Here is a 15053-nt window from a genome sequence, read left to right on the forward strand (position 1 = left end):
CCACCAACTCCGCGCTCAGCGGCATCGTGTGGACGTTTTGGAACCTGCCACGGTGGGAGCGTTTGCACCACAGAAAGGGCAAATACTACGATTCAGGGTGACTCTTCCTTCTCGCTGGTTGCTGTTACGGATGGACCAGCCCGCCACCGGACCTGCCCGGGCACTGCGGCATACTCCGTGGAGACAGCACATCCAGTAGCGTGGCGGTATGGGGCCAAACACAGCAGACCCTGGCCCGCAGCACGCGTGCCACATATCTCCCGTCTACCATATGACAGGATTGGCCCCGAGGCCCCAGCTCCCACTCCAAATGGACAAGGGGATCCAGGGCAGCGCGAGTAGAGATCTGCTTTGGCTTTACTAGGGTTTTACCAGGAGCCACAAGTGGCCAAACGCAAGTGCTCACTAGATGTACAGCTGTGGACAGGAGAGCTGTGACCTCCCGAGCCCACTTCCCCGTCTAGAAGAGGGGGACACTCACGGTCCCTTCCTCAGAGGGCAGTTGTGGGGGTTAAATGCGACCGCTTAAGTTGCAGCTGTGCGGCTGGCACGAGGCCCTGTGCCCAGTGCACACTGATGGGTGTGGCAGGGGGGGGCTGTGTCGACAGGGCGCCTTGCCAGCCTGCACTGGCGTCGGCGAGCTTGGAACAGGAGGAACTCAGCCCAGGCCGTCCTGCTGAACCGGGTCTCTGCTCGTTCGCCTCCAGTGACCCTGCCTGGTCCCGAGACCAGAACAGCTGGCCGCAACAGCTGATCCGCTGAGATGCACACCATCAGTCAGGCCGCTGACACTTGCCAAGGGTCAGCGAGATACAGTCCCTGCCTTCAAGTGACTCACCATCCAGCACAGGGGCCAGAATGCTGAAGTCAAGGACAGGAGAGCTCAGAACAGGCCTTCTCCACCGCGCCACTGCCGACCTCTGGGCCGGAGCCTTCTCTGTGCAGGGCCATCCTGTGCACTGCGGGGACTCAGCACCATTCCCGCCCCCATCCACCCCAGTTGTGGCAGCCGAAACGGTCTCCAGACAAGGGGAAACGTGCTCCGATGGAGAGCCGTGGTTTAGACAGACAGCTGTCTGCTCCAGGGGGCGTGGGGGCAGGGTTCTAAAGCACCAAGCTCCACAGAGCTCTGTGCTCAGGAGAAATCTGGAAATACATCATCAGGTGTTGGTGGTGACATTCCTTCCCACACAGAGCATTTTATTTATTTATTTATTTATTTATTTTTAACATTTATTCACTTCTTGAGAGACAGAGACAGAGTGTGAGCAGGGCAGGGGCAGAGAGAGAGGGAGACACGGAATCCGAAGCAGGCTCCAGGCTCCGAGCTGTCGGCACAGAGCCCGACGCGGGGCTCAAACCCACAGACCGCGAGATCGTGACCTGAGCCGAAGTCGGACGCTTCACCGACTGAGCCACCCAGGCGCCCCTCAAACTGAGCATTTTAGTATCATTGGGCCCCTGGAAACATCCGTGTGAGTAACAAGGTTGAAACCCCTACCAGACTGCGGTAAGCATAGGAAGATGGTCCAGAGGTGATGTGGGTTCTAAAGGCCAAGACCTACAGGCAGCAAGGGTGGCCTCCACTGAGGTAGCAGCAGGGACAAAGTCCCCTCCACAGGCCATTCCCCTCCCTCCATCCCAAACACAAGTCAACAGTCAAGCCTCAAAACTGTCAGTGAGCAAGAGGCCTGGCTGTCGGAGGGGACAGGCCTGTCCCAGCAGCAGGAGGGCTGGGTCCCGTCAGGTTTCGCGTCCCAGGCGCCCGCCAATGCCTGCCTTACTGTTGGCACACCAGCAGTGTTTGCTAAATGAATCCTGCCACCCTTCCTTGCTCAGCAGACAAGGAAACCACGGTTCCCAAAGTGACTCTCCCAAGTTCTGGGAACACGTCAGCAGCAAACAAGAGTAGGAAGGGGGACAAGAACAGCGACACCCAATGGCCACCTCCACCAAGCACTCACCAAGGGCTGGGGCTGGGCTAAGGGTATTGAAAATGTCATGGTATCTTGTCTCCAAGGCCCCCTATGAGTTAGGCGTGGGGTTATTCCCACCACTGTCTGTGGTATAAGTGAGCTGTCAACGTCCCACAGACAGACAGAGCCACAGCTGGAAACGAGACGTCAGCAAAGCCCGCATTCCTGACTCCAAACCATATATACCTTCCCGCTACGGAACGAGGCGATGGACCCGTGGTGCCGGATGAAGGGGAAAGCTCCCAACCAGCCCTCACCCTCACCTGTGCCGGAAAGGCCTCCTTCCTACACACACTCGGAGCTCTCGTCTCCAACAGGAGAGGAAGGGTCTGCCTTTTGCAGCCTGGAGGAGTCGGCTGGTGGAAACCATAGCAAACCTCCCCCATCTCACGTAGGAACGGCCAGGCCTGTTCCACATCCACTCTGGCACACGACTGGCGTTGTTCTCGCTTTCCTCTGCTTCCCACTCGTGTGTGGCGTGACTGCTAAGTGGTCTCCCCAAGTCATCCAGTTCAAAGTGAAGATAACTGTGTGTTGTCTCAATTATAAATTTAGGAATAAGAGTCTAGACCCAAGGTTTAAAAATACACACACACACACACACACACACGCATGCGCGTGCATGAAAGATGTATATATCTTTCAGACTAAGTGCATCAATCAATTTACTGTCACTCCCCCTAAAAACAGGGCCCGTGTAAGCAGCCCCAAGCTCTGCTTTAAAAAATGTCCTTCTGCATCAGCATCTGGAAAACTGGCATGTTTCCAGGGAAACGGGAAACTTCTCACCACTCAGCGCTCCCAGGCCCTGCACTGGGCTGCTTTAAGGCACTTCAAAGCTCCTTGTCATTTGAACAAATTGGAAACAGAAAACAAAGAGATGAGAAAAGAGCCATCCCCGTGCAAGCAGTCTCCATTCCGGGGGAGGAAGCAGAGTCCCGGCAGCCTTTGATGTGGCCCTGTGGCCACATTCCTCCCTGAAAGCTCCAGACGCGGGTCCCAGCAGCCTCCCCCCACCCCCCACCCCGTCCTTTGAGCCCGGCCAGCCTGGCAGACACTGGCCTCAGCGGTGCGAGCGGTGCTGCGGCCACGAAGGAGGCTCTGGTTAAAATACGCCTCGCCCCTCCATGCCTCCCCACCATCTCACGCCATCTCAGCACCCGCGTCGAAGGCCATTTCCCTTTCTGTGTCTCTACTCATCTTCATACTCCTCAGGAGTGACTGTCACTAATTCCCCTCAGTAGCCTGCGCGTGGATGAGCCGGCCAGCCAGATGCAGGCCTGAGAGACGGCCCAGAGCCAGAACGCCTGCCTTCGGGTCCTGATGCCGGCTCCGGAACGCAAGCAGGCGTGACCTCGGGGAGATTATTTCGCCCATTCCGGTCTGGTTTCTTCACCTTTTAAATATTCATGATCATAATACCGACGTGATGGGCTTACTGAGCGGCTCAGGTGGAATAACTGTGCTTGAAAGACAGCAAGTCAACAATTGATGTTCTTCGTTACTTTTTTTAAGTTCAACTACTATTAATTGAAGGCCCCTATGGGTCAGGCATCGTGCTCAGTGCTGAGACGGAATCGCGAAGGGATTGGAGTGAATCCATGCCCTTCAGGAGGCAAGAGGAAAGGGGGGGGAACGGGAAAACGTGAGAATTACTGTTAAGACTTGGAAATTTCTATGACGGAAATCCCAAGGGGCTGAAAGAAAGGCGATGAGGCAGCCTCGCAGGACCAGAATGGGGCTGGCCTCTCTGAAGAGCTAGCTGAAAGGCGGGAAGGGCTCAGCTGGAATAGAAAGGGAGCACATGCAGGGAGGATCGGAGGGGAGGAGGGACGGATGACCTCCAGGTTCCCTACTGAGGCAGGAGGCTGGAGAGAAGACTGCAGGCAGGGCAGAGGGTGTGGAAAACGCCACTCGGACATATGCAGACCGAGAGGCGTATTACCCAACCTAAGGTGGCACCGAGTGCAAGCAACCGCAGCCCAGAGGAGAGCCCAGGGGGACAGAAGTACCTGGGAGTCTCGGCAGAAAGGGGACACGACAGCCACGGGAGTGTGTGAGAGACACAGAGGAGAACAGAGTCAGGGCTGGGTCAAGGAAAGGAGGTTGACCAGCAAAGCAGACCCCAAAAGCCGTGGCGCCAGCGAAGTGAGGAAAACCAACCGGGAGAAAGTTTTTTGAGCCGAAGGGAGACTGTCCTCCGCAGCTAGGAGGTCAGGTAACCCCGGGGCGGAGTGGTGCCGCATCGCCGACCTCGCCAGGGGCAAACGCCAGGCCACAGCAGGAGGCGTGTGCGATGTGCACGTCTGCCCAAGGGGAAGCAGAGCACCGGAGTGGTTTCTTGGGAGAGATGTGTGGTCAAGAAAGAATCTCCCTCTAAATGGGACGTGGCCGTATGCCGATGGGGACAGCCCAGGAGAGAAAAGATGAGTGGCGTAGGAGCCATTGTACGAGCAGCGGCGGGAGAGACCCTCCTCACAAGGTGGCGGCGAGGCCAGGTGGAGGCTTAGGTCCCAGAGGAGAGACGGGCAAATTGCCCCGGCCGTAGAGAGAACGTGCCAGTTTTCTGCCGCTGTGTGACAAGTAAACACAAGCCTAGGCCTCAGAAGGGCGGTGTGTTCCCTCGCGGTCACCTCAGTGCAAAGTTGGGCGGAACCAGCCGGGCCCTCTGCTCCGTCTCCCAAGGCTGAAGTCGTGGCCAGCCAGAGCTGTGTTCTCCTCTGGAGCCCAACGGCTCTTCCACGCTGAAGACAAAGGGCTTCAGTCCCACCCTTCCAGGCGGTAGTAGGACTGAGGTCACCGTTGGCCGGGGGTCACTCTCAGCTCCTGAGGGATTCTCTCGGGGCCTCGCCACGATGCCCCTTCATCTCCAAAGTCAGCGAGGAGGCGCTCCCTCACATCAGAATGTCTCTGACCTCAGGGAGGGCCTGAGCTTTTTAAGGGCTCACCTGATTAGGTCAGGCCCATCGAGACACTCTTCCTTTTGATTCACTCGAATTCAGCTGATCAGGATCTTAATCACGGGCGTGACATTCCACCTTGTTCACAGGCTTGGCCCACACTCACGGGGATCATCTAGAGCACGTGTCCAGGGGGCCGGCAGTCTTGGTGTCCTGCCCACAGAAACAGGGAAAAGATGCGGAAGGGCAGCAGCGTATTTGGGGGCTTGGAGTGGGGAAGAGGGAGATTTTGCAGCTCCCAGCGTCTCTTTCCCAGTGCAACACGAAGCGCGTTTGTCTGCGAGGAAGGTGGGAGGATGAAGCGGCCCCACTGGCAGGACGAGGGCTGGGGTTGGTGCCGACTTGAGGGTGTAACAGGTGCCGTGGGTGCTGGCAGCTGGAGAAAGGGACGCATGGCCAGGCCAGCGACAAGCACTTCACTCTGGTCAGGCTTTGCAAAGAGGGAGGAAAAAACCATCTGGGAGGAATAGCGGGGCACAGAGGGGTCCCCAGCGTGGGCGATGGTACACGGGAAAAGTCACGGCTATGGGGGAGCAGGAGGACAGGGCAGCCACGGGAAGGAACAGGGTTCTGGAATTGGTAGTGCCCTTGATGCAAACAACAACAACAACAACAACAACAACAAAAACAGCTCTTCCTGGCGTTCACTGAGATTCCTGCCGCCTTTATGACAACACGAATTCTGACAATAAACCGTTTTTGTGTGAAGGAACCTGAGTGCGTTTCTGTTTGTTCCTTATCACCGGAAAGCCCACCCACCCTGGCCCATGCCAGGCTTTGTGTCGGGCACAGAGGGAACGGAGCCCCGGGTCCTTCCTCCGAGGATCCCACAGCCTGATGCAAACTGACCTCAGATAATCATTGCGCTGGTCAGACCAAGACAGAGCACGACGGGGGTATGAACCAAGTATGTATCCTGGCAAAAAGCTGTGGGAAAGGGCATGAACATAAGAAGTTAGGGTGAGCAGAGAGAAGGGTGTGTCTTGGGAAAATGACAGGCGAGGGGAGTTTAGTGGAGGCTTGGCATCCCCTGCTGCAGGACAAGATATGGCCCACCCACGCTAGTGGCTGACCGTGACAAACACGGCACCAAGACATTACAATAGATGATCTTGTCATTGTCCCCACGAAAATCAACCCTTGGCACATGAAATCCAACTTTAGAAGGAGCCCCGAAACTCCTGAAGTATTTCTGAACCACAGAAAAAAAGCAGGTATGTGCCATTTCCAAGAAGAAGGAGAAGGAGAAGGAGAAGGAGAAGGAGAAGGAGAAGGAGAAGGAGAAAAAGAAGAAAGGAAAGGGATGCTTCCTTCTAGGTGGTAACCCAGTCCATCGATGGTGGCCGTACTCAAAGATTCACTGTAATCCTTGTGAACCAGAGGCAACAGCATGCGTCTAAAGAAATATTTCTTTAAAAATTAAATAAAGCAAGAGCTCTCTGCGAGTATTGGTGTTACCCTGCGTGCCGAGCTCGGCACTAATCATATTCTACTTCATTGCAGACCCTGGTTTATGCTGCATTATCTCCCTTCTTTTAATTCCTGGGCACAGCATACTTCATGCCCGCAGACTCAGAAACTCCTCAGGGCAGGGACTTCATTAAGGTTTGTGTCAATCAAGGGAGAGTTATGTGCATTTTCAATAGCACCGTGAACTGCCTGCCTTTCCTCCTGTAACTTCCCACCATGCCCGCTTGTCCTTTAAGATTCAGAAATCAGATGCATTGAAATGGACCCCCAGAAGTTCATATATTATTACCCACTTAGCACAATTTCATGGTACTATAATATAAGGCTCAATGATTTTTAGGCCATAAAAGGAGTTACTTTAAAACTTAATTAGGAAAATTTAGAGAGTATGTAGGATTCTTACTGAATTTCTGAAAACTTGGAAGCACACACTGATATTCCTGAGATTTATTGAACGGAAATCCCGGAAAGGGTTTTGTGAGATGTTGCAAGATCATTCTCAAGCGTACTATTTCTTACAGCTGCACCAAAGGCAACTTGCTGAAAAGAAATAAGAACCCGAACAAGAAGCCCCGTTCTCCCGAGAAGCGAATCCATATTACTGTCTCACTCCTGCGGTCTTCGGGGAGGTCCCTGCGCATCGTCTATGTTTCATTACGCCGGACACAGCTGTGTTCTTCTCTACCCTTCCATTTCTCTCTTTCAAACGAACGTGATCTCATTTAAAAGGAAAGAAAAATAAAACTATTTGAGCCATAGCGGAATCTTTACCAGGACCCCAGAAACGTCGTGGTCCCACTGGATCTTGTGCAGGGAAGCCAGAGACCGCAGCTCCAATGCCATTTCCATCACTTTCCGCTACACAAACCCAATCCCGGCGCACAGCTTTGTCCACTTGCATTAAAATAGACGTGCCTGGGGGCGCCTGGGTGGCTCAGTCCTTTGAGCATCCGACTTCAGCTCAGGTCACGATCTCACGGTTCGTGAGTTCGAGCCCTGCATCAGGCTCTGGGCTGATGGCTCGGAGCCTGGAACCTGTTTCCGATTCTGTGTCTCCCTCTCTCTCAGCCCCTCCCCCATTCATGCTCTGTCTCTCTCTGTCTCAAAAATAAATAAACATTAAAAAAAAATTTTTTTTAAATAGACGTGCCTGCCTGCAGGAGATTGTCAGGGGAATATGTGTTGGGTTTGGCTCCAGTCCCTCTGAAGGAAGTCGGATCAGAAATGGAAAGGCAATTTGAAGATGCAACCGGTGAGCTCAATGCACCGGGCCCCAGACCCGCAACGTCCTTCTGGGGACACTGAGACTTAGAAGCAAGGGTGAGTGATCGCTTTTCAGAGACAGAAATCCTTCATTTCACCCTGAAGGGGCTCCCACAACCTCACTGCAAACCAGGGAGCGGATGAGACTCACCAGGGCGAGGGCTCTCTCAGGAGCGCTGGGACCCAGGGCACCCGGGACCGGGCCGGACCAGATGCTCCAGCTGCAAAGACCCTGGGCAGTGGGGCAGGGAATCACCTGTGACTCAGCTCAGAGGAGGCCCAGGTGGGAGGCAGCACATGAATAATGAACAAGCTCCGCCTCCCAGGATTAGCATTCTCTTCAAGCCACGCAAATGAAGTATCCTTTTCTCTTCTGGGCTTGAAAGGAGAAGGGCAGCCTCTGCCCTCGGGCTGGAGATGAGCCAAGGCACCTGGGATGGCAGGAGCCCACACCTGGGTTCACCCTCCACCCACCACACCGGTGGTTCACCAACAGCCACTTAAAAGGAACACCGCCACGAGGGTGGAGGTGGGGGACTTGGGACCCCGGGCACAAATAACCCCCACACTTGAAGCTTCTGTCTCCCAGAACAACGGGGGTACTAAGCACATCCATCAGGACAAGTAGTCAGGCCTATGTGCCAGCACCTAGAACCTGTGTCACCTCAGAGAAAGACCTGTCTTAAGATGGTGGACAGGTCAACCTCAACTGGCCACGTGAGTAGTGCCCTGATCTGGCCTCTTTTGTCAGTAGCCTCAGCTCCAGAAATACCCCACAGGACCTACATTCACACTATGTGTTTGCCCACCTCTGAGCACACAGGGGACTTCCATAGTCCTAGTTGGCCCTTGCCTTCATCTCTCTTCCATGGGCATCTTCTGTGCAGATTCCTGCTCCCCTTTCCTGGCTCTGAGGAGTCTCAGGGAGAGCGACTCCCTCCAGAACTCCCCATAGCTTGGCCCAGTAACCTCTGCTGTTTGCCCGCCTGTCGTCAGCACCCAACACCAAGTTTACACAGAAGCACTTAGAAAGTATCTCACGAGTAGGGGGTACCTGGAGGGCTCAGTAGGCTAGTGTCCGACTTCGGCTCAGGTCATGATCTCACGGTTTGTGAGTTCGAGCCCTGCGTCGGGCTCTGTGCTGACAGCTTGGAGCCTGGAGCCTGCTTCGGATTCTGTGTCTTTCTCTCTCTCTCTCTTCCCCTCCCCTGCTCGTGCTCTGTCTATGTGTGTGTGTCTCTCTCTCAAAAATAAATATTAAAAAAAATTTTTAAAAAGAAAGTATTTCATAAGCAGAAGGATGTTTAAATGTTGCCTTTCTAACCCTTAGTAAACAGTGGTTGCCATTTTGAAAAATGTGCTCAAATTCTACCTGTCGGAAGCAGTGTGTGTGAGGATGGCGTCATGAAGAAAACAAATTCAGTCCTGTCCTAGGAGAACTTATTTCATTTTAGTTTAGTTGTTTAGTTTTTTTAGGCCCAAGTATACCGTAGGTCACTTTGTTTTAGCGAAAATGCATTATGTTCCTTGTTCCATACAAATGCTACTGATCAAAGACTTCAACAGTAAGAAATGAAGCCTTACAGGTATGAAAAGAGGAATATTTTAATAATCTGAGAAAGAACACCCTTCAAAGCTAGACCCCAAATCTGAAAGTCATGAAAAACTGAAAACTTGGACTATATGAAAAATTAGAATGTTCTGCTGCATGGTGACAAAAACACATACTATAAACAAAGTCAAAGGATAAATGACAAACTGGCAGAAAGATATTGAACATTCATATGTTAGGCAAAAGATTAATTTCCTTAATGCATAAAGAGGTCCTACAATCAATAAGACAGGGATCAAAACCAAAGAGGAAAATGGACAAAGGACATAAATGGGTAGGACATAAGTGGGTAGTTCACAGGGAAGAAAAAAATTAGAAGTGGCTCTTAAACATATGGAAATATGTTTAACCTCACTATAAAAAAGGAATACACGTTATGACAGCCTGAAAATCATATGACAGGACAAGAAAATTAGAGAGCAGTCTTTCTCTTGAACATAAAATCAAAAATCGTAAACAAAATATTAGTAAATCAAAGCCAGCGATATGTAAAAAAATATATAAAAATACATCAAGATCAAGTGAGGTCTATTGCAGGAATAGAAGTGTGGTTGAACATTTAATAAATCATTCTACACTTAAAAATAAAAAATAAATCTACATAATATACAGCATTTGCAAAGGAAAATAAAGAAAAATAACACAAAAACCTTGAAGATGTAAAAATAATGTGACAAGTGGTATAAAGACATCCAGACCAAATTTCATTCTTGATGGCAAAATAGCAGAAGCTTTCTTTCTCTCTGAGTATCAGAATGAGATAAATGTGCCTCCTACAGCCACCTTTATTCAACATGGTACTGGAAGCCCAACTCCATAAAAGAAGTCAAGTAAAAGAAATAAAATGCAGAAAGATTAGAAAGAAAGAAAACTCCACTTAGAGATAACATGGCTATATATATAGAAACCTAAAAGAATTTAAAAAAAACTGTTGGAATTAATAAGTGAAACTAATAAGGTATCTGATTGTAAGAGAGCAGGATACAAAACTTGATTGCATTTCTATTTACTTTCAATAAAGAAATAGAGAACAAATTTTTAAAATTATGTTATTTATCATAGCATACTTTTAAACCCTAGGAATAAATCTAACAAAATCCGTGGAAGACGTCTGGGCTAAAAACTTTTAAATATTATTGAAATAGTGTAGACGCTAATAAATGGAGAGATATACTATGTTCATGGAACAGAAGACCCTATATTTAAAGATGTCTATTCTCCCCAAATGGACCCCCAAATTCATCACAATCCCAACAATATTCCAGCAAAATTCCAGCAAGATTCTTTTTGTTTTTGTTTTTTTGGAAATTGACACACTGATTCTAAAATTCATAAGGAAACTCCAAGTAATCTTGAAGGACAAAACTCTATCAGACATAAAAACTCATCATAAAGTAACAAAAATTAAGACAGTGTGATACTAATGAAAGAATGGGCAAACCAGTGGAGATGAACAGTCTGGAACCTGACCATCACCTGATTTATGACAAATGTGGTACCTAATGCAGTGGGGGAAAAGATGGCCTTTCAGTAAAAGGGACCAGGTCAAATGGGTATCCAAGCAGGTTGAGTGAATGTATCTGGACCCCTATTTCACACCACACAATCAATTATATCACAATTATATCAATTCCAGATGGTCAGGACCTTAATGTGAAAGGTAAAAATAAATAGAGCTCCCACACAGGCAATAACACCTTGGTGACATCAGAGTAGGTGAAAAATGTCACAAACAAAAAATAACTCCATTATTTGTAATGCATCCATAATGCATAAGACATTAATAAATTGAGCCATATTAAAGTAAGAAGTATTCAAGAGAAGACATCAGTAAGAGGGTAGAAATACAATCCGCAGAATGGGAAAGGGTATTTATCCAACAAAGAATTCGTGTCCAGAGTATATAAAGAATTCCAACAAATTAGTAAGAAAAAGACAAACGACCCAATTTAAAATGGGCAAAGGACTTAAGCAGGCTTTTCACAAAACCAAATATCCTAATGGCTTGTAAACAAAGGGAAATGTGCTCACCTTCATTAATCATCAAGGAAAGGCTAATCAAAACCACCAGACACCCATCAGAATGGTTAAAGGAACACAACTGCAGAATGCCACATGTCCATGGGGCTATGGAGCCCTTGGGATTCTCGCACAGTGATGCTGGTTGTGTATATGAGTAAAATCGCCTTGTGGAATTCTCTGGCATGCCCTATGAGCCTCCAAGTCACTCCCGAGTATTTGCTCAACAGAAAGCCTTACGTCTGTTTAACCAAAGACCTGTATACATGTATAAGTGTGTCCAAAACAGCCCCAAATGGGAAACTATCCAAATGCCCAGCAACAACAGAATGGATAAATTGTACATTTGCACAAAGAAATCCTACTCAGCAATGAGAAGAAAGGGACCACAACAACATACAATAATATGGATTATTCAAACACGGTGCGTGAAGGAGGCCAGACGTGAAACGTACACACGGCGAAATTCCATTGGCACAAAGTAAAAACAAGCCAACCATCTGGCCAGTGTGTTGATCCCAGGAAGGGGACACAAGGGAGCTTCAGGGAGGCTGGTCAGGTTCTACGTCTTGATCTGAGTCCTGGTTCCATAGGTGTGTTCGTTTTGTGAAAATTCATGGAACCAGATGCTTATGATATGTGCATTTTTATATAGAGATAGTGCACTTCAATTAAAAGTTTTTAACAAGAGTCAGTTCTGCTCTTACGGGCAGGTGTTTAGTGCCAGCTGCCCGGGTAGCGACCACACACATTGCGTTCTTTTCTCTAAGGAGGCAGTGCCACTGGGTCAGACTTATCAACCGCTCACATACAGGTGTTTCAGCGAGATTTCATTCGGAAAGGGTTTCACAAATCTATATTTCACGATGCAATTTTACACTAAGCAAATTTCACTGAACTCTGTTCAAAGCAGAGACTGTTTGAAATTTGGGACAAGTTTAGCATGTGTATTATTCACCGCCAGGAATGACAAAAACAACACAAAGTTTTTTCAGGAGTGGTCTCTTATTGAAATCTACCATCAATTGATTGCAAACTCTTTCACATACAAGTATATGTCGGTGAAGTAAGGGGGAAAAGAGCCAATTCTTTCCGAGCACTCATACGGAAGGTGTGGTTACAGGTACTCGCATGTGTGAACCCACAGTTGTCCTCAAGACAACCCCATAGTGTAGGGTTATCATTAGCTCCATTTTACAGATGGGGAGGCTGAGTGGTTACGGTTTGTTTACAATCACAGATCTCTGACAGGAAGCCGGTGAGAACCAAACCCAGGTGCCTGGCCCCTGTACTCATGATTCTACCTGGGAATAATCTTTACCCACAAAAGTGAGTCTGTGGGTCTTGGCACGCCATCAACACGCCCCTCCTGGACCATGGCAGATTTCCTAGGAGGGGACACCTGATCAGTGGGAACTGATCCATTCGCTGGCCAGCGTCCATAATCTGATGTCAAAGCTAGCAAGTAAGAGGAGAGGGGGTGAGATGCGTTAAAGTGAACGCCTACCTGAATTCTTACTGCTGGGGTAAGAATTTGCAACTTTTCTTTAGATCCTAAGAGATTTATCTTTTCTAATAAAACTCTTTGTCCAAAATCTAACTCAAGTTGGTTTCTTTCACTCTGGTGGAAAGAAGGAAGGAAGGAAGGAAGGAAGGAAGGAAGGAGGGAGGGAGGGAGGGAGGGAGGAGGGAGGGAGGGAGGGAGGGAGGGAAGGAAGGAAGGAAGGAAGGAAGGAAGGAAGGAAGGAAAGAAAGAAAGAAAGAAAGAAAGAAAGAAAGAAAGAAAAAGACAAAGACTATTAAGACGAGAGGCTAATCCTCTACTTGCCCGTGGTAGAAACAAGAAGTGGGTGTGTGAGTGTGCACACATGAGTGTGTGTCCGGGCACGAGTACTTCCGGACAGATTTCCGCCCTCCCTCCATCCCATCCATTAGGAGCCAGTTCCACTGTCCATCTTCTCCCACATTCTCCATCCTGTTTTTCCGACAGTCATGAGTGGCATTTACCGTTGTTACAGGAGGCACTGATGGCGAAACTACAGGTGTCCGGCCAAACAACTCACTCACAGCTTGGCTGAGAAATAACCCGAGTTGCACGGCACAGTGAAAACTCTGAGAACATGCTGAATCTTCTGCTCTTGCTTAACTAGGACCATCCCAGCTCAGCTTCCCTCCTCCCTCCTCCGCCTCACTTAGTTCCTTTGGCAAAATGAAAGGGCAGGAATACTCACGTGGGTCATTTTTTTTTTTTCCCCAGAAGAACCCAAAGGAACTGAAAGGAAAAAGCCCTATTATAATGGTGGGAGCTCCAGTCCCAGAGTTCGTTTGACCAGCAGGGGTGCACCAGGGGAGAACAGACAGACCCACTGGCCGTTTTCCCCGGGAGCACATCCTTCCGTTGGCATTTCCAGGAGACAGAGGGCTGTAGAGGTCTGTCCCCGGGTTGCGGAATCCCAGGCCAGCCGGGCTGGCCCCAGAGCCTTCCGTCTGCACCGTGTAGCCCTGTGGGTGGTCTGGGGGGCTCTCCTCAGGTGCTCCCTTATCGTGTCACTCATATTTCCCCTCTCCTGCCTCCTTACCGGCAGATCTTTGCCCTGTGTTCTTTCACAGGATGGTTTGATCATCCTCTTCATGGGCACAAAACTGACGGCCAGGGTCGAAAACGAACAGGAGCTCACATCTGCCAGTGTTACACACGGACTGGCAGACAGCCAGCCCATGTGGCAGCATAACATAGGATCAACACCGCCGTCAAGTTTTGAAAATTCCCCACGTGGTCAATCCTAGACTCATTGCATGGAACCTTACTACAGAAACAGACGAAACTACATTTCCCAGCATACTTTGCTGCTAGGACGCAGGCATGGGACTCGGAGGGCCACCAATCAGATCCATCCCTGCAGGACCTCGGTTCAGAAACCACTACAGATGGAAGCTCACGGGGCCTCTTACTGGGACACGGGGGCAACATCCCAGTCTCAGAGGGCAGCGTGATCTTGAGGTTGGCAGACGTTGACAGCCAACGTCTGTCTGTAGCAGGGACAGGGAGCTCCGGGAGGGAGGGAGCCGGGGGGGACACAGCAGCTTCCTGGCCCAGCTGCAGTCTCTTCTCCCAGGTTGTTCTTCGGTGTCTCGGGAACTTGTTCCTGGAGTCGGCCTGCAGCCTGCTGTCGGGGCTCCTCCGGGGATGTCCCTTAATAAGTCCCCTGAACCGGCCGCGGGGGACTTTGTGGTCTGCAACTGAGAACCCTGGCCGATGCCCCGGGTGTGTGCTGAGTGTGTGCTAAGGTGCTTTGAAGGGATGGGGCTTCTTCCCTATTCCCACGTCCTCACCAGCTTCTACCCTTTTGACTCGAAGCATGCCGCTGACTACCTCACTCTGCGTCCCTAACTGATCGCTTGTGATTTTCCTTTATCCTTTTCAGTAATTCTGATGAAATCTAAGGACACCTACTAGGGCTTCCATAGAAGGTGTGCAAAACAACAGGGTGTAGACGTGCACGTCTGCAACCTCGTGCAAGACACCAGCACTCACTGTGCAAAGTATCTGCTGCAGAATAGCAAGGGGGAGGGGTGGTACTCCTTTCCAGAGTTAAAAGTGAGACAAAGCCCTTCAACTCACGTGAGAGAGGGGAGGACACAGGGATAACAACGTACCTATGGAAATGAATGAGGAGATGTGCACCTTCTGACCTGCTACTCTGTTTTCTTCTCATGGCTGTATATCTTTCCTATTTTCTATACATCAGAAAA

At 49.9% G+C, this 15053-nt stretch overlaps 1 protein-coding gene across 2 annotated transcripts in view; it reads right to left on the bottom strand.

The window, feature by feature from the left end:
- CUNH10orf90 (chromosome unknown C10orf90 homolog) overlaps positions 1–15053 on the bottom strand; it is a 217676-nt gene that overhangs the window by 124102 nt on the left and 78521 nt on the right. For both annotated transcript variants that reach the window (XM_047072756.1, XM_047072754.1), the window contains exon 3: positions 14826–14830. In XM_047072756.1, coding sequence (XP_046928712.1) covers positions 14826–14830 — 5 coding nt within the window. The remainder of the gene's footprint in view (positions 1–14825; positions 14831–15053) is intronic.

This window comes from Lynx rufus, unplaced genomic scaffold, assembly GCF_022079265.1.
Source record: "Lynx rufus isolate CCGP_SWC_20201006 ecotype Redwood Valley unplaced genomic scaffold, mLynRuf1.p SCAF_11, whole genome shotgun sequence".
Taxonomy (NCBI): domain Eukaryota; kingdom Metazoa; phylum Chordata; class Mammalia; order Carnivora; family Felidae; genus Lynx; species Lynx rufus.